An 18,044-nucleotide genomic window follows, 5' to 3' on the forward strand; every position below is an offset into this window, starting at 1 on the left:
CAGTGGAAGGTGTCCCTGCCCATGGCAGGGGGTGGGATGGGCTTTAAGATTTCTTCCAACCTAAACCATTCTGTGATTCCAAGCTTCTGTGAGACAAAATTGGGATCATCAGAGTCTCCCGGAGGGACAGGACCCAGAGCAGCACAGCCAGGAGCTTTCTGGCCATGAGGAATTAAAAAGCCATCGATTTCTGCCATTAGCGGGGGTGTGGCCGGAGCAGACGCCACAGGCAGAGCCACTCACTGAATAATTCAGGCGAGAGATGACGAAGCCCAAGGCCAGGCTGGGGAAGCCTCTCCTTGTTCTCCTGCTCACCTTCCCAAGGACGTGGCCCAGGACCCTGGGTGCAGGCCGGGGCCAGGGACCAGAATTCGGTCCCAAGGACCTGGGTGTCGCGTGTTGGTCCCTGAGCCCATCCCAAAGGAATGGGAACAGTGACACGTCAGGGCCGTGTGACTTTGGGGCCTCCTGACCCAGCGAGGCCTGGCGTGTCCCTGTGGAGCAGCTGGACACTGCCTGCAGCAATGGTCCATTTTGGGGCAGGGACAGTCATCAAGGGGCACAAGGACACTCATCAAGGGGCACAGGGACACTGCTGTGGGACAGGGACACCCCTCAGCAGGCACCCTGGGGCTCCCGTGCTGTGCCCTGTCCCACCGTGCCCCTGCAGGGGGCACATCCAGGGGTGGCTCCCACGGCACCTCTGCCACCACCAGCAGCAGGCACGGGCCACCCACCAGCACCCGGGCTAAGAGATTTCCCCCTGATTGTGCCACGTCCCCTGTGCCGAGGCTGGCAGAGCCGGGGGGTGTCGGGCAGAGCACGGGCTCCTCGGTGGCCCGCGGTGCCCCGGGCGGGCAAGCTGGGCTTGCCCGGTCTCAGCCCGTGCTGCCGAGCCCGGAGGCAGCAGCGGGCACCGGGAGAGGGCGGCCGGAGCCCGGGCAGGCGGCATTCAAGGAGTTAATTTCCAGCCTCGCCGCGGGAGTCGGGAGCTATTAATACTCGCACGCTGCTTTAGCTGTCAGAGCGAGCGGCTGCTCTGCCGGTGAGACGAGCCCCGCGGAGCCGCCGCTCCACGACGGCACAACTTTCCCCCTCCGTCGGTGTGTTCGGCTGCCGGGCCCTGCCGGACCCTTCCAGACCCTTCCAGACCGCGCTGGATCCTGCCAGACCCCGCAGGACCCCACCTGCTGCAGGGGACACCTCCCCTGACCGCGGCACGGGCACCGGCCGGTGCCTCGGGGCAGCCGCTTCCCGCGGCCTCTGAAGCCCCGCAGGGCTCGGCCGGTGCCTCGGCGCACCCTGCCGAGCCCCTGGCGCCGGTGATGCCACCCCAGGTCCCTGTTCGCACCCCCTGAGGGCTGGCGGTGCCGCCGGCCGGGCAGCGCCATGGGTGCCGGGGTGGCACTGGCCATCGCTGGCCCCGGTGTGAGGGCGACGCGGGACGTGGCACAGCCCGGAGCCGCCTCCGTGCCCGGGGAGCGGCCGGTCCCACCGCTCAGCCCGGCCGTGTGACGGGCTCCCCGACACCATGGCCCCGGGAGGGCCAGCGTGAGCCTCCGGCCACCGCCCGTACCGGCGAGGAAGATGCCAACACCTCTCCGGCACTGCCTGCCCTGCGGTCGCCCTCGCCCGGGCGCGGTGGCCACCGGACCTGAGCGATGGATTCCTTCTGCTTCGTCTGCTTCCAGAAAGAGGAGCTGCAGCCCCTGCACCTGCACAGGTCAGTGCCGCCAGCCCGGGACAGCCCCGCCGGGGACACAGCGCTGCTGGGACACGCCGTGAACGGCGGGCACGGCACGGAGCGGGCACCGAGCCGGGCCGGGGGGCAGTACCCGGCCCGGGCCGTGCCAAAGTTTCCTCGGTAGCAGGCGAATCCTCTCCCGAAAGAGGAGCCCGGGGCCGGTGCTGTGTGCACATGTGTCCGCCCGGGATGTGCTTCCCTGGCAGCCGGGAACCCGGTGGGCATCCCGTGCTGTGCCGTGCCGTGCCGTGCCGTGCTGTGCCGTGCTGTGCCGTGCCGTGCCGTGCTGTGCCGTGCCGTGCCGTGCCGTGCCGTGCCGGCTCCGCGGTGCTGCGGTGCCCGTGGGAGCAGTGGGGCTGTGGGCAGCAGCGTGTGCACCCAGGGCCTCCATGAGCCATGCCAGAACCGCCCCCGATCCATCCTGGAGCCGTCCCACCCATCCCTGCTCACCTGAGCAGGGGCCCTGGGCAGTCTCTGCTCCTCCCTGCCGGGCTGGGGCCGGGGCCCAGTGCACTTGGGGTTTCCAGAAGGAGAGCCGCAGGCTCCCCGAGGCCTGTCCCTCCGGGCAGCAGCACCGGCGCTCGCCTCCCCCATTCCCGAAATCTCTTCTGCCATCGACGCTGCTGAGCCGCAGCCAAGGAGAATGTGCGGTGCCGGAATGAGCCGGGCAGCCGGCAGGATGCGAGGTGCGAGTGCTGGCACATGTTGTGCCCAACTGCTCCTCCGTGGCACTGAGCCACTGCCGGCTCCTGTCCCACGCTACCAGCCCCGAGAAGAACCCCCGTCTGCTCCAGCCAGGAGCCCTCCAGGCACTGGCTGTCCCCAGCGAGGACTGGGGGGCCTCAGGGCCATCAGCTGGATCAACCCAGGCAGTCTGTCTTTCCTCACGGGTTGTAGGAAGCTGTAGGGTTTGTTTTGGTGTAAATCATTAATTTTTGGAGCCTCAGTTGCTGTGAGTCAGTGCCCGGGTGGGGGGGAACAGGGGTGCCAAGGATCGGGAGGGCCTGGCTGTGGGTGCTGCTGGCGGGGGGCGTGCACAGAATTCCCAGGGCTCCTGTCCCACAGCCCAACCCGGGCTCGGAGCTGACCAGTGGCACCCAGCCTGTGTCAGGCCACAGGTGGCATAAGCCTGGCATTCTCAGCCAGGGAGGGAGCACCCGGGGTGGCAGTGTGGTGGCCCAGGGTCCTGTTCGGGACACGGCAAGGGACGGACACCCAGGGCTTGTGCCCAGAGGCTTCTCCCTGTCCTGCCCTGCTTCAAGGTGCACCGGGGTGTGGGGTGTGTGTGTGTCCGGTCCCTGAACACCCCCCTGGTTGTCACCAGCTTGTCCCTGAGTCTGTCTCCATCCTGTGGGGACACAGCTGCCATCGCCTGTCACCTCCAGCACAGCCCCACCGAGGGAGGCTCCCCGGGTGACAGGAGGTGCTGCCAGAGGTGCTCCCTGCTCTGTCACCGCCCTGGCCCTGGTCCTGCCCCCTGTGCCAGGAGCGGTGCGTGGACCCCACGCGTGGGTGCTGTGGCAGTGTGTCTGTCCCCTATGTCTGTCCCCACGTGTTTGCCACGTCATGTTTGTCCCCCCGTGTCTGTCCCCTCTGTCTGTCCCCTCGTGTCTGTCCTCCTGTCTTTTCCTCTATGTCAGTCCGCCCGTGTCTGTTCCCTGTCCCCGTCCCCCCGTGTCTCTCCCCCCGTGTGTCCGTCCCCCCGTGCCCGTTCCCGCAGCCTCTAGATGGTGCCAGGAGAACGGGCAGCGAGCGGAGGCGGCGGGCGGGCACCTTGCCGGGTGCTGTTGGGGTACCGGGGTACCACCCGGGTGCCAGGGCGGGCCCCGTGGCTCTCCCCGTGCCCCCAGTTCAGCCCCTCCTTCCCCTCAAAGAAACCCGTTGTGCTTCTTTTCCCAAGCAGCCCATCCCAAAGAGCCCCTCCGGTCCCGTTCCGTGCCGGTGGCTGAACAGCCGTCACTGTGCTCCAGGGTCAGCGCCATTCCCAAGGTCCCGAGTGCGGCCGGTGCTGCCCCGGCCCGGCCCGGGGATCCATCCCTCGGGGCGCTGTGTCCCCGCCCCGCCCGGTCCCTCGCAGCCCCGCGAGCACGGCACGGGCTCCGGGCCGGGGCAGCAGCCCGAGGGATGGATCCCCTGGCGGGGGCTCGGCGTGTGCCCATCACCGGCGGGGCTTTCCCACGGCTCCCGGGCCGCGGCCCCTGCCTGACCTTGAGAGCAGCCCCCGGGAATCCCCTCCCGGCTGTCACCGCCGGGGCTGGCAGCTCGCGCACGGGGGGACAGCGAGCTGGGGGCTCCGAGCCCTCGCCCCGCGCTGCGGGAACCAGCTCCACCGCCCCGTTTCCCTGGGAATCGCCGTGGGTGGGCTCTGTCCCCAGGGACCGAGGGGACACCCGGCGCCCCCGACACGGGTGATGCCCCCGGTCTGGGCCGGGGGGTGCTGGTCCCGCGGGCGGGACACGCCGGAGCCCCTCGGGGTGAGCGGGTCCCCTCCGCCCGGGCGGCGGCTCCCGGCGTGCTCCGCTCCCTCCTTCCCTCCCTCCTTCCCTCCGCTGCTCCTTCCCAGCATCCCCGCAGCATCCCCGGCAGGTTTGGCTGCTGTCACCGGAGCGCGACAGGCGCGGGTGGCCGTGGGACCCCGGCCCGCGGCCGTGTGGGGCTCGGCCCCTTGGCTCCCGCTCTGACCGAGGGATTGCGAAGGGACGAGTGACCTTCTCGCTGAATTCCGAGGGGATTTGCCACGCTGGGAATATTTTGGGCTTTCCAGGTCATTTCCCGTTGCCCACCCTGTCCGAACACATCCCACGGCACGAGCCGGATATTCCCTTTCCGAGCACAAATCCCAGGGGCACTCGTGGTCCCTCGGGGAGGCGGGGGCTCTTTGCACGGTTTGGGATTGCACGAGGTGATAAATATGTTTGATCTGTCTCCTTTCATCTCGTTAATCTTAATTAGTTATTAATATTCCGGGAGTGCTTTGAAGACCACGAGCTCAGTGCGGGCGCTCCCTGGTACAACTGGTGTTACTATGGCTCAGTGTGCGCGTCACCCACGTGCCACCGAGGGGCAGGGACGCCCCAGAGGGACCTGACGGCCCCCACGGAGCCCTGCTGAGCCCCACGGAACCCTACCCAGCCCCGCTGAGCCCCATGAAGCCCACAGAGCTCCACAGAGCCCCGTGGAGTCCCAAAGAGCCCCATGGAGTCCCAAAGAGCCCTGCTGAGCCCTACAAAGTCCCATGAAGGCCTGCTGAACCCCATGGGGCCCTGATGAGTCCCATGGAGCCCTAAAGAACCCCACAGAGCCCCACGGGGTCCCACAGAGCCCCACAAAGCACTGCCAAGCCCCACGGAGTCCCACGGAATGCCACAAAGCCCCGCCAGGCCCAGCTGGTCCCAGTGCCAGCTCAGCCCCTGTGTCACCAGGATGGTGACACAGGGAGTTGACCCACATGTGGGGCATGTGACACCGTCCCTGCAGCCCCTCCATGGTCCTCGGGCTGGCTCCCCGGGCACCGGCACCTCCCGCCTGACCTAGAAACAGCCCCGAGCTATAAATAGGGAGAGAGCTGACAGAGAGCTCGGAGGAGCCGCGGGCGGGAGGCTGCGGGAGCCAGGACAGCACCGCAAGGACAGGCAGGGGACACGGGGGGAAAGGGGTCTCGGGAAGGGGCGAGGCTGGAGCCCCCCCATCCCTGGCGGCCCATGGAGCGGGGCGTGCGGCTGCGCCTTTCCCTGGCCCGTGTGTGCTGCTGCGGTGACACCGAGCGCAGCCCAGCTCTGCCCATCTCCCCCGTTTTCCTCTTTCGCGCACCCCCACTGCTCAGAGGCTCACCTGCCCCGTGCCAGCCCCGTGCCAGCCCCGCAGCGCCAGCCCCTCCCCAGCCCAGCCCGGCTGGCCGGGGCACCGCGCTCCGGCATTTCTCCTCCCAGCGCCATTCCGATGCCTCCACCCCGCTGGGAATCACCCACCCTTGGAGCGTCCCAGCCGCAGGAGCCGGGAGCTGTGGCAGGACCCGAGCGGAGGGGGATGGAGGGGACCGGCCCCGGGAGCCGCAGCCGCTCCCGCCGGGGCTGGCGGTGCCCCGTGCGCAGCTGCCGGGAGGGAAGAGGGTGACAGTGGCACAGCCGATGCTGGCACAAATTAAAGCGGAGTGTGATTCAGCCTCTTGCCTTAAAGTCATTCATGAAAAGCCTTAATTGCTCTGCATCCTCAGCTCGAGCGGAGCGGAGCCATCGGTGAGTCACTGCCGATGGCTCCCCGGCCCTCCCCGCTTTGGGGGGGCTCAGGGGGCAGTGGCACGGCCCCGCTCCCAGCAGAGCGGGCACAGCTGATGTGTGGGAACAGTCCGTTGTCCTCCTGGGAGGGTGGGGCAGCCCCACCACTGTGGGTCCCTTTAAAGTGACATCGCGGGAGCGAAGGGACCTGGCACCCAGCTGAGAGAGAGACACGGAAGTCCCAAAGCAAATCCTGGCCAGTGTCAAACATCCTGCTTGGCCTTGGTGGGCACAGAAGGAAATCCAAGAAGACGAGGTGTGTCCAGGGATGCTCCAAGAAGGAGCATAGTGCCAACTCCTCGCCTTCCTCCGGGAGAGTTGTCACTGTCCCCCAGGCTGGAGGTGCCAGGCAGCTCCTGGTGCCCAGCTCTGGCATCAGTTGCTGAAAGTGTTGTCAAATTTCAGGCACCTTAAGGGAAGCCCCCGTGATGTCTTTGCCTCATCTGGCATTCCCTGGCTTGGCCTGAACGTTCCCACCATTCATGAGCCACAGGGAAAGGCACATGTCCTGCACACATTGAGGAGCAGCATTCTGGGGGGCTGTCTGTGCCATGGTGGGCATCACCTGTGCCATGGTGGCTCAGGTTGCCCAGAGAAGCTGTGGCCACCCCATCCCTGGAGCTATCCAAGGCCGTGTTGGATGGAGCTTGGAGCAGCCTGGAAGGTATCCCACGGCAGGGGTTGGAATGAGATGATCTTGAATGTCCGTTCTAACCCAAATCATTCCCTGACCCAGGGTGGGCATCACCCACACCACGGAGGCATCACCTGTGCCAAAGGAGAGGGAACAGAGTCTTGGAGGGCTCAAGGACAGCAGGGCCCAGGGAAGCAGCGGGCAGCAGGACGTGGTCCTGTGCTTGGGCACTCCGGCTGCACAGTGCTGCTGACCCCCGGATCAGCCTCGGGTGGGGCAGGGTGTGAAGCCGCCCCCTGCGGAGCACCGCTCCCATCCCCATTGTCCCCAGCGCCGTGCTCTGCTCCGAGCCGAGCCCGCGGTACCGGAGCTCCGCACCCGGCGGGGAGGGGGCGGCTCAGCCTCGAACCCCCTTTCCTGGGCTGCTCCCGCACCGACTCCCCCCGGCTACCTCGGGGGGGCGGGGACAAGCGGCGCCCCGCATCGCGCATCGCTCATTCCGCATCCCCCCATCCCCGCGGGGCCGGCGGCGGAGCCCCCCCGCGCCTCCCGCTCCTCCCGCTCCGCGCTCCCTCCCTGGGGCGGCGCCGGTGCCGGTGCGGGCGGAGCGCGGCGCGGGGCGGGCGCTGCCGGGGGTTGCGGGGGGCGCCGCGCTCCGCTCCCTCCGCTCCCTCCGCTCCCTCCGCTCCGCTCCTCCGGCGGCGGCGGGGCCGCGGCATGAGGAGCCCGGCGGGGCGGGCGGAGCGCGGCGGCGGCGGCGGCGGCGGCTCCTCTCCCGCCGGGGACGGGGCGCGGCGGCGGCTCGCCCCTCCGGTAAGGCGGCGGTGCGGGGATGGGGCGCGGGCACGGGGGTGCGGGGATGAGGATACGGGGATGGGGGTGCGGGGATGGGGGTGCGGGGGGCGCTGCCCGCCCCGTACCGAGGCCGCCCTTTGTTTGCCCGCACGGCTCGGGGAGGGGACAAAACCCCCATCCCGGTACAACCGGCGCTCCGGGATGAATGGAGCGGGGTGGGCACCGCGCCGTGTGGGCGCTGCCTCCGGGATCGGTCGTCCCCCCCCGCCCCGGGTCCCTCCGGTGGCCGGTGGCACCTGCGCCCCGGGCGGCCCCGGTACGGCGGGGGGGTGACGGGGAGGGACGGGGACGGAAGGGCGTGAGTGACACCGAGCGCTGTTGGGGCCGCGGGGCTGGTCCCCGGGGGCTGCCGGCGGGTTTGGGGGTGTCTGGAAGGGTGCACTGAGCTGGAAGGCAGCTGGGAACAGATGAAGGGGAGAGAAGGGAGAGGCGGCCTCGGGGGCAGCTCAGGCCGTGTCCCCTCGTGTCCCCTCATTGTGTCCCCTTGTGTCCCCTCATCACCTCCCCATCTCATCTCCCCTTGTTTTCCCTCATGTTCCCTCACCTCCCCTTGTCTTCCCTCACCAGCTTCCTGTCTTCCTTATTACCTCCCCTCATGTCCCCTCATGTCCTCTTGTCATCTCCCCTCATGCCCCGTCCATCATCTCCCCTCGTTTCCCCTCATTGTCTCTCCTCATTGTGTCCTCTCTTGTCCCCTTATCATCTCCCCGTGTCATCTCCTCTCGTCATCCCTCCTTGTCTCCCCTCGCATCGCTTCACCACGTCCCCTCCTGTCTCCTTGTGTCCCTTCATCACCTCCCCTATCTCCCCTTTCACCTTCCCTGCTGTCCCCTGGCCGCGGGCCGGCCTCCATCCCACCCCGGCGTCTCCCCGGCCGCAGCGGGGAAGGGGAGCGTGACCCACTTTCCTCCAGCTCCGGCCTCGCTGCCGCCGTGGCCGCGGGCGGGCGACGCCAGCCGGGAGCCCCGGCACAGCTCGGGGAGCGGGCACAGGGTGGCCCGGCCTCGGCACCCCTCTGTCCGGGACCCACGGGGCGGCAGAGGTCAGAGCTGGGTGTCCGTGTGCCGAGCCCCCGTCCTGCCCGGTGTCACCGTGTCACCGTGCCCTGCCCGCGGTGCTGCGGGAGGAGACCACGGCAGAGGTGGGAGCATCCTCCTCCACGGGAGCATCCCAGGCGGCGGCAGGCTGAGCTGGGGGCGATGCCCGGCCTGCACGGGGCACACAAAGCGCCTTGCAGCGGAGTCAGGGCTGGGTTTTGTGGCACAGGGCCGTGTCCCTGTTGTTGCCAGGAGCGAGCGGGGCCGAGGGCCGGCTGGCCCTGCCGTGGGGTCGGGCAGGTGCCGCTCGGGGCGTTTGTCTTTGCAGATCCAACCGTGCGGTGCTGTCGGCGCTGGCGGAAGAGTTTTGGGAGGGAGATGATGACAGGCTGATGAAACCAATCAAACAATGAAGTAATCATAAGTCCCCGGTGCTGGCGGCAAAGGCGGGAGGAGCTGCAGGCTGGAGGAGCTGAGGTCCTAAGGAAGCCATCCTGCTCGGCAGCAAAAACCCCGGGAGGCCAGAAGCACTGAAAGGCAGCCAAGGTCCTGTCATCGGGGCCGATGGACAGAGACAGCCCCGTGTGCATGAGGGCAGGGAAAATCCTGCTGGCAGCTCCGGGAGAGCAGTGCGGAGGGCACAGGGGACGGTGGCAGGAAGGAGGAGCGGTGGCTCCCCGGAGAGCCGGCGGAGGAGAGAGTCCTGGCACTGCTTTGTTTGCTCTTCCCAAATCGGTCTGTGAAACCTGAATCCTGGGACCAAAGGCTGAGGAAGCTTGTCACAGGCTGCTGGCCAGGACGGGAGATGGTTCCTGCAGCGGGGGACACCATGGATGGGTGTGACAGGGCCTGACCCTGCCCTGCATCTGGAACATCTGCACTGGGAGAGCAGCTCCTGCCACTGGGAGCCCGTGCCTGGCTGGGCATTCATTGGCATTGCCGAGGATAATCCTGCTGTCAGGCAGGCTGCTCTACTCTGGGCAAGGAGCTGGTATGAGAATTGCTGGATAACCCGGAGTTCAGTGCCAATTCAGCCCTACACTGGGGGCACTGGGGAGTCCCAGTTGCTGCGGGTGCTTCGGTGGAGGTTTGGTGCTGGTTCTGGAGGTGTCTGTGGTGCTCCAGCCTTTCCTGGCACTGTCCCACTGCTCTGGAGCCAGCTGCACCTGGAGACGTGCCCCACCCATGGCCTCTGCTCCTCCTGGGCTGCGGGATGCTGGCAGAGGGGCTGTCCCCAAACCACTGCCCGCAGCCAATGTCCCCGTGCTGCGGGGACCAGCCACCTCCCAGACACACTCGGCTTGTCCCGAGAGGCTTTGGATGGCCCTGGGGTGGCACATGGATGCAGGAACCCTTTCCCTGTGCATGTTTTGCTGCTTTGGGTGAGGTGGGAGGTGGTGACCGGCCGGGTTGGAGCTGCCTGGCCGAGGTGGGTGCCGGTGGCTCTGAGCCCCGGTGAGATTCCTGTCCTGCCCCCACAGCCACGTTGTCCTCGTTAGGCCAAGGTGCCTTTGTGAGCCCTCCCTGGGCTCCGGCGTGCCACAGCCCCCGGGAAGCACAGCTCATATCTGGTGTGCGGGTCCCAGCGGCGCGGAGGAGAGGAGAGGATGTCCCTGGAACGGGGTCAGGCAGGAATGGAGGTGCAGGGACTGGAAATGGAGTGGGGCGCTGGGAGGCAGCGGCTCGGCGTGGGGCACTGCCAAAGCACCGCTGGCCCCTCGTTCCAGTGACACCAGGGTGGTGCTGGCATGTGGAGAGCTGGGAGAGGGGATGGCTCTGGCAGGGCCCAGGGCGTGACTTTGCTGGCTCAGTGCGTTGCTTAGGGGAAACAGAGGTTTGGAAGCTGGTTGGAGTGTGGAGGGAGGGAGGTCCCTCCTGAGGGATGCCCTGACCTCCAGCCTGCTGGGCTGGGATGGGAGTTGGTGCTACCTGCTCATAAGTGAGGATTTGGGGATAGAAAATGGTGAAATCAAATCTCTGCCAAGTGCAGGGACAGAGCAGTGTGGGCTTGTGCCCATCCCACTGCTGCATTCCACATTTCTCCCCCTTTTAAAGAAGAATCCAGGTTTTGCAGAGCCCCTGCCCTGCATAGATTTTCCCTTCACTTTCCACTGCCTTGCCCCAGAACAGCCCACGGTGCAAGTCCCAGCCCCCAGTGCTCAACCGTGCATCAGGCTCAGCCCAAACCCTTTTCCTGTAACCTCCCTCAATAACTGAGTTGTTTTTCTGTCAGTCTCTGATGTGGCCAGAGGGATTTTTTTTCCCTCTTTCCCTCTTAATTTCCAAGCTGCCGCTGCTCCAGCAGCCTTCTCTGCGGGAGCCTGGGGCAACTCTCCCGGGCGGCCTCTGCTCCTCTCAATGAGCTCCTAATGAGTTTGCAATTAGTTATCGGCAGAGCCGATGTGCCCAGGGCTGGGCGTGCGGCGGAGCGGGATCCAGAGCAGGGCAAAGCATCCCCCGGCAAGGAACAACGCTGGGGCAGGATTGTCGGTGCCAGCCTCGGCTGCTGGCAGGATGCTGGGCTGTGGCTGTGGGAGAATGTCCTTCCGGGATCTGCTCCACGGTGCTGGGGATGGAGCCGGGAGGTTTGGGAAGAGGAGCGGCAGCTGCCGACGGGAGACGAGTGGCTGCCTATAAATACCTGCCAGGGAGCAAGGAAGAGGTGGGTGGATTATCCTCCTCACTCAATGAGATAAACGGTTCTGAAGCTTAAACACAGAGCAATTTTAGTCTGAATAGTAGGAGAAATGGCTCAGGATGCGGAGATGACGGCAGGAACCGCCTGTGGTGAGTGGCAGGTCCCGGGGCCACGTGGCAGCAGCTTCGCTGCCTCTGTCACTCCGGGACCTTGAGCCGCGGGGGGCTTTGCCAGGACTCGGCCGGGATGCACATCCTTCCTCCCTGCTTGGGAAAGCTCCTTCAGGAGCACCTGGAACCGAGCTGGAGAGGGTGCGTTTGTCCTCCTTCAGATGTGGTGCTGACTCCTCTTCCAGGCTTTTGGAGCGGGACAGGACCTGGGGTGGCGGGAAAGGCCCCGTTGTGGCTCTGGAGAGACCCGATCTGTGGCCACACAGGTGCTCCTTGGTGTGACTGGCCTGGCTGCAGAAGGATATGGGACCTCAACCCCGGCCAGGCCAAGCTGGTGGCACCTCCTGCCACAGTGGCGCTGCCATCCCTCCGTGTCCCGCTATTCCTGCATGCCTGCTGTCCCTGGGAGCGCTCAGAGCTGGAACCGAGCTCTCGCTGCCTCCTGCTGCTGCCCCGCTTCGCTGCTCACATCAAACCCAACGTGTTTTCAAAAGCCTTTCCATTTTTAATGAAAACTTCTGTGTTTACGCTTTCCGTGGCCTCGGCGCGTCGGTATTTTGGTCACCGCCGCTGTTTGGCTCCTCCCGGGGTCGGTGATGGCCGCGTGTTCCCGTTAGCCCTGACGAGGCAGGGGGGGTTGTTCGGAGCTGGCTGCTGTGGTGCCACTGCGGCAGGATCCCGGCACATCCCATCCCTGGCAGCACATCCCGGTGCCAGCTGTGCCAGCCCAGGACCTGGCTCGGCGGGGTCCCTGCTTCCCATGGACGTTCCTCGGTTTCTGGCTGGGAAGGAGACACCTGGAAACCCCAACAGGAGCCAAGGAGAAAAGCAAACAGCCCTTGACTTGGAGAGCACTTCCACAAGCTGCCAGTCCTCCCTCTCCTCTCTCCCATCCAACCAGCAGGGTTTTTTCTCAAACCCAACCTTCCCGACTTGAATAATTGCATTTCAACGCCGGTTAATTAAGGGACACTGATGAGCGCAACCGTAAATCCAAGCGTAGCCGGAATTCTTCATGCAGGATGCTGGGGGCTGTTCTCAGTCCTGCCTCCAGCGAGCTGCTGCTGATCCACCTCCACCTCCAGCACCCAGACGCTGAGATGGTGCTCCTCTGCCAGGGGCCAATGAAACACTATGGAGATGAGCTGCTTCGGAGATCTTATGAGTCAAACTGTTACATTTTTGGAACATCATGATGTTGAAGTTCCTTTTCTATTTTTTCCCCAACTTCCCAGGGAAAAAAATATAACTATAATAAGTGAAGAAGCTGAGCTTTGGTTTGGGATGACAGGGGGAAGGAAGGAAGGAAGGAAGGAAGGAAGGAAGGAAGGAAGGAAGGAAGGAAGGAAGGAAGGAAGGAAGGAAGGAAGGAAGGAAGGAAGGAAGGAAGGAAGGAAGGAAGGAAGGAAGGAAGGAAGGAAGGAAGGAAGGAAGGAAGGAAGGAAGGAAGGAAGGAAGGAAGGAAGGAAGGAAGGAAGGAAGGAAGGAAGGAAGGAAGGAAGGAAGGAAGGAAGGAAGGAAGGAAGGAAGGAAGGAAGGAAGGAAGGAAGGAAGGAAGGAAGGAAGGAAGGAAGGAAGGAAGGAAGGAAGGAAGGAAGGAAGGAAGGAAGGAAGGAAGGAAGGAAGGAAGGAAGGAAGGAAGGAAGGAAGGAAGGAAGGAAGGAAGGAAGGAAGGAAGGAAGGAAGGAAGGAAGGAAGGAAGGAAGGAAGGAAGGAAGGAAGGAAGGAAGGAAGGAAGGAAGGAAGGAAGGAAGGAAGGAAGGAAGGAAGGAAGGAAGGAAGGAAGGAAGGAAGGAAGGAAGGAAGGAAGGAAGGAAGGAAGGAAGGAAGGAAGGAAGGAAGGAAGGAAGGAAGGAAGGAAGGAAGGAAGGAAGGAAGGAAGGAAGGAAGGAAGGAAGGAAGTTGGAGATCTGACTCAGCCTTATTGGGAAGGGGCTGGGAGGATCCTGAACCTGACCATGGGGTGCTGCAGTTGCTTTGTGGGGTGTTTGGCACCATTTGGGATGGCTGTCACAGCCCCTGTGTGTGGCTCAGGCCGTGGGCACCACCTGGGCTCTCTCTGCCCATCCTCACCCACCTGCAGCCACCGAGTGCCCTCCCCACGTCCCTGGCTGCCCAGGGTTTGGGCTTCTGGGGTGATGGAGGGGGAGGCAGTGCCCTGAAGACATCAGAGGAGATGCTGGGGTGATTTCACTGCTGTGGTGGTGTGGTGGGTGACTCTGAGCTTGGATCTTCTTGTGGGAATGGTCAGAGTGAGGAGAAAACCATCCCTGGTTTGTTGGAAGTGAGGAATGTTGGGGCTGTTGTTCATGTGCTGCTGGCTGGGCCGGCCTCTGCTCTGCTGTGGTGAGATCCCACCAGGAATGCTGCATCCAGCTGTTGGTCCCCAGCACAGGGAAGACATGGATATGTTGGAGCAAGTCCAGAGGAGGCCACAATGATGATTGTTGAGATGGAACACCTCCACTATGAGGAAAAGCTGAGAGAATTTGGATTCTTCAGCCTGGAACAGAGAAGACTCTGGGGAGATCTTAAAGCCCGTTTCAGTGCCTCAAGGGGCTTCAGAAGAGCTGCAGAGGGATTAGGGACAAGGGCCTGGAATGAGAGTACAAGGGGAATGGCTTCCCACTGCCAGAGGGCAGGGATAGACGGGATATTGTGAAGGAATTGTTCCCTGGGAGGGTGGGGAGGCCCTGGCACAGGGTGCCCAGAGAAGCTGTGGCTGTCCCTGGATCCCTGGAAGTGTCCAAGGCCAGGCAGGCTGGGCAGGGCTTGGAGCAACCTGGGACAGGGGCAGGTATCCCTGCCCATGGGACAAGATTGGCTTTAAGGTCCCTTCCAACCCCAAAGCAGTCTGGGATTCTGGGATTCTCCCCACCAGAGATTCTGGCACCCCGGCCAGCAAAGGCCAGGAGCTGGTGCTGGTGGATGGTCAGAGAGATGTGAGGGAGGGATTTGCTGCAGAGCCATTGTGTCCCCCTTGGTGCCAGGTCACGGCCCTGGGTCCACTCTGGAGCTTCCCTGGCTGGGCTGAGACTCAGCTGTGGAGGGGGCTCAGTACTGGAGGGGCTCTTGGGGTCCCCACTGGGGACACAGCAGCAGAGGGGACTCCCAAAGGGCCTTAGCTCCTTTCCTGCAGAGTGGCTGGGAACACATCAGGCCTGAGAAAATGCGTCCATGTGTGTCCCTGTTTGTATCCATGTGTGTCCTTGTCCCTGTCTCTGCCATGTCCGGACCCCTCCATTTGCCCCCAAACATCCCCACGGCTGCAGCCCCCGTGGAGGCTGGAGCAGCCCCTCCAGAGCCACTGGCTTGGTGGCCCCTGGGGACAGAGGGGTGGCACTCACTGGGGGCTGCTCAGCACCACCCTGGCAGTCCAATCCCCCTCTGCCATGGCTGGAGCCCTGGGGAAGGGACAGGATGGGATGGGATGGGATGGGATGGGATGGATGGGATGGGATGGGATGGGATGGGATGGGATGGGATGGGACGGGATGGGATGGGACGGGATGGCCCTGCAGCCCCCACGGAAGCCGTGCCACCTCTGCCTTGCAGCGCAACCATGAGCGCGGGCTCAATTGAGCAGGAGCCGTCGCGCAAGCTGGGCTGCTGCGGGGTGCCCCTCATCACCGAGGACATGCAGTCCCTGGCCATCCGCACCCTCTCGGGCACCGACATCACCAAGCACTATGACCTCATCCGTGAGCTCGGCAAGGGCACCTACGGCAAGGTGGACCTGGTGTCCCACAAAAGCACAGGTGAGGGGAGCGGGGCTGTGCTGGGAGCGGGGTGCTGGGTCTGTCCCAGCCAAGGGCTCACTCCTGTCCCCTGCCCTCCACAGGCACCAAGATGGCCCTGAAGTTCGTCAACAAGAGCAAGACGAAGCTGAAGAACTTCCTGCGGGAATTCAGCATCACCAACACGCTCTCCTCCAGCCCCTTCATCATCAAGGTCTTCGACGTGGTCTTCGAGACCGAGGACTGCTACGTCTTTGCTCAGGAGTACGCCCCCGGTGGGGACCTCTTCGACATCATCCCGCCTCAGGTGGGACCCCCGTCACCTCCCGTGGGATGTGGGGGCTCAGGGGGTGCTGGGCAAAGCTGCCCCTGTGCTTTGTGCCCATGTGGGAGGGGCTGCAGGTGCAGGGACTGGGCACCCCCATCTGGGCTGGGTTTGACCACAAGCACCTACAAACAAGTGTGGGACCCATCACCAATCCTCTGGGTGGCCTAAGATCCATCACCTGTCCCTAGGATGGTCTGAGACCCGTCACCCTTCTCCTGGGGAACTTGTGGCTGCCCCATCCCTGGAGTGTCCAGAGCTGGGTTGGACGGGGCTTGGAGCAAACTGAGCTAGCAGAAGGTGTCCCTGCCAAGGGCAGGGGTTGGAACTGGACAATCCTTAAGGTCCCTTCCAACCCAAACCATCCTATGGGGAGCCTGAAACCCACCACCCATCTCTTGAGTGGCCCAGGACCCACCACCATCCCCTGCCTCAGAGCACCCAGATAAAAGCACCCACGTCCATCAGACCATGGAGATGTGGCTGCCCGGGCTGGGTGGGTCCCCCCAGGGCTCGGTGGCGGGTGGCTGACGCCGTGTCACCCCTGCAGGTGGGGCTCCCTGAGGAGCTGGTGAAGCGCTGCGTGCAGCAGCTGGGCCTGGCCCTCGACTACATGCACAGCAAGAGCCTGGTGCACCGGGACATCAAACCGGAGAACGTGCTGCTCTTCGACCGCGACTGCCGCCGCGTCAAACTGGCCGACTTCGGCATGACCCGCAAGGTGGGCTGCCGGGTCAAGCGCATCAGCGGCACCATCCCCTACACGGCGCCCGAGGTGTGCCAGGCCGGCCGGGCCGAGGGCTTCGCCGTGGACACCAGCATCGACGTCTGGGCTTTCGGGGTGCTCATCTTCTGCGTGCTCACCGGGAACTTCCCCTGGGAGGCGGCGGTGGCGTCCGACGCCTTCTTCGAGGAGTTTGTGCGGTGGCAGAAGGGGCGGCTGGCGGGGCTGCCCTCGCAGTGGCGGCGTTTCACGGACAGCGCCCTGCGCATGTTCCAGCGCCTGCTGGCCCTCGACCCTGAGAAGCGCTGCCCCGTCAAGGAGGTTTTCTACTTCATCAAGTGCGACCTCATGGCCGAGGTGCGGTGCCGGCCCTCCTACCGCTCCCGCAAGCACGCCAGGGACAAGCTCCCAGCCGGGCCCCACTGCCACGAGGCCACCGGCTCCTGCACCCCCGCCCCGCTCAAGAGGACCGTCCTGACGGAGGGGAGCGGAGCGCGCGGCCCCGAGCCCGGCGCGGCCGCCCCGGGCACGGCGAGCAGGACAGACGGACGGCAGGACAAGGGCAAGGGGCAGATGGTCCTGGCCACAGCAATAGAGATCTGCGTGTGACGGCGGCGCGACCCGCCCCATCCCCCCGCCCCGGGGACAGGGATGGGGGCTGTCCATCGTGGCGGTGGTGGCACGAGCCGGGACCGGGCTCTGGGTTTCCCAAAGGAAAAAAAAAGGAAAAGAAACACGATGGAAAAGGAAAAGGACAGAACTGGTTGCGCTCCGTAGCGCCGAGGATGCCGATCCCCCCGCCCTGCCTGGGCGAGAGCAGTGGCCAGAGCCCAGCCGAGGGCACCGCTCACTGCTGCGGAGGCTGGGGGCACCCACAGCCCTGCCGCGGCTGTGGTGCCCCCTCCAAGGCTCCCCCAGGGGGGCACGGGGAGGGGTCTCCCAGTGCGGGGAGGAAGAGTGGGGGGCAGTGGGTAGCGGGTGGCCCACCGGCTCTGCCCCACCCCGTGCTCGACCCTGTCCGGGGAGCGGGAAGGCCGATGACCCTGCACCGTGGAGGAGGCCTTTGGGGAGGTTTGGGTGGGTGATGATTTGCCCTCTTCCACTGGTCCCTGCCGCACTGCTGGGGACTGGGAGGGGATGGGGAGGTGGGTGACGGGGAGCCGGGGGGTTGCCAGCAGCCCCGGACCCCCGGCAGCCCCGGCTGCCTCCCTGCCGTGGGAGGTGCTGGCAGCCATTGATGTAGCAAGTGTCCCTGTCTGTGTGTCATTGTGTGTCCCAGCCACTGCCACTGGCAACCCCTGTCCCCCTGCCCTGCCCCACCAGGCTCAGGCCCTGCCGGAGGGGTGGCTCCCCTCTGGCCGGAGCCGCGCTCCGGGCTGTGGCCAGCGGGCGCAGCTCCGGCCATCCAGCGGGTTGGATGCTCGGGGCCGGGCTGGCTCTGCCGTGCCGGCGTCCCCTCTGCAGACTCTTTGTACCCAGGGACTGGAGGAGGTGGCAGCGGTGCACCCCAGGCTGGCCTGCACAGCCCGGGAGCAGAGGAGGGAGCTCCGAGTGGCCTCCCGTGGGCTCGCCTGCTTCTCTGTGCTGTCCCCATCACCCCTCCTTGCTGTCACCCCTTCCCCAAACCTGTCACCCTCCCCTGGGGCTGGCGGGGAAGCGGCAGCGGGATAGACCCTGCCGGGGCTAGCTGCAGCGAGGCAGGGCGTGGTGGCAGCAGCCACTGGTGGCCCCTTAGTGACGAAGTCCTGGGGTGTGCGTGGAGGTCACACCTTCCCTCCTGGATTTGGGCACCCAGCAGAGCAGGGAGCTCACCCCACCGCCGCGGTGGGGAAGCTGTGGGGGCACCCCAAGGCAGGAGCACCCTGCTGTGGTTCGGGCTTCCCTCCCATGGGGTGGGTGCCGCGGG

General features: G+C 65.2%; 1 protein-coding gene across 3 annotated transcripts; it reads left to right on the forward strand.

Moving 5' to 3' along the window:
* The first annotated feature begins 1,063 nt into the window (after positions 1-1,063).
* On the forward strand, positions 1,064-17,380 carry SBK1 (SH3 domain binding kinase 1). 3 transcript variants are annotated; one of them, XM_053957921.1, is made up of 4 exons: positions 1,064-1,723; positions 14,908-15,110; positions 15,194-15,396; positions 15,965-17,380. In XM_053957921.1, exons 1-4 carry the CDS (start codon positions 1,662-1,664, stop codon positions 16,745-16,747), a joined length of 1,251 nt encoding a protein of 416 aa, XP_053813896.1. In that variant the 5' UTR covers positions 1,064-1,661; the 3' UTR covers positions 16,748-17,380. The 3 variants fall into 3 exon arrangements, with proteins under 3 accessions (XP_053813896.1, XP_053813897.1, XP_053813895.1); XM_053957922.1 differs by lacking the exon at positions 1,064-1,723 and adding an exon at positions 7,398-7,465; XM_053957920.1 differs by lacking the exon at positions 1,064-1,723 and adding an exon at positions 9,238-9,535.
* The last annotated feature ends 664 nt before the right edge of the window (positions 17,381-18,044 follow it).

The sequence above is a fragment of the Vidua chalybeata genome, chromosome 16, assembly GCF_026979565.1.
Source record: "Vidua chalybeata isolate OUT-0048 chromosome 16, bVidCha1 merged haplotype, whole genome shotgun sequence".
Lineage (NCBI taxonomy): Eukaryota > Metazoa > Chordata > Aves > Passeriformes > Viduidae > Vidua > Vidua chalybeata.

What these genes read in the sequence shown, in the direction of transcription:
- SBK1 (XM_053957920.1), top strand. Translation starts at nt 9,378, where the DNA reads ATGGGTGTGACAGGGCCTGACCCTGCCCTGCATCTGGAACATCTGCAC. An exon ending in GGTGTCCCACAAAAGCACAG is followed by an intron (nt 15,111 to 15,193) that starts GTGAGGGGAGCG and finishes TGCCCTCCACAG; the next exon opens with GCACCAAGATGGCCCTGAAG. An exon ending in TCGACATCATCCCGCCTCAG is followed by an intron (nt 15,397 to 15,964) that starts GTGGGACCCCCG and finishes TCACCCCTGCAG; the next exon opens with GTGGGGCTCCCTGAGGAGCT.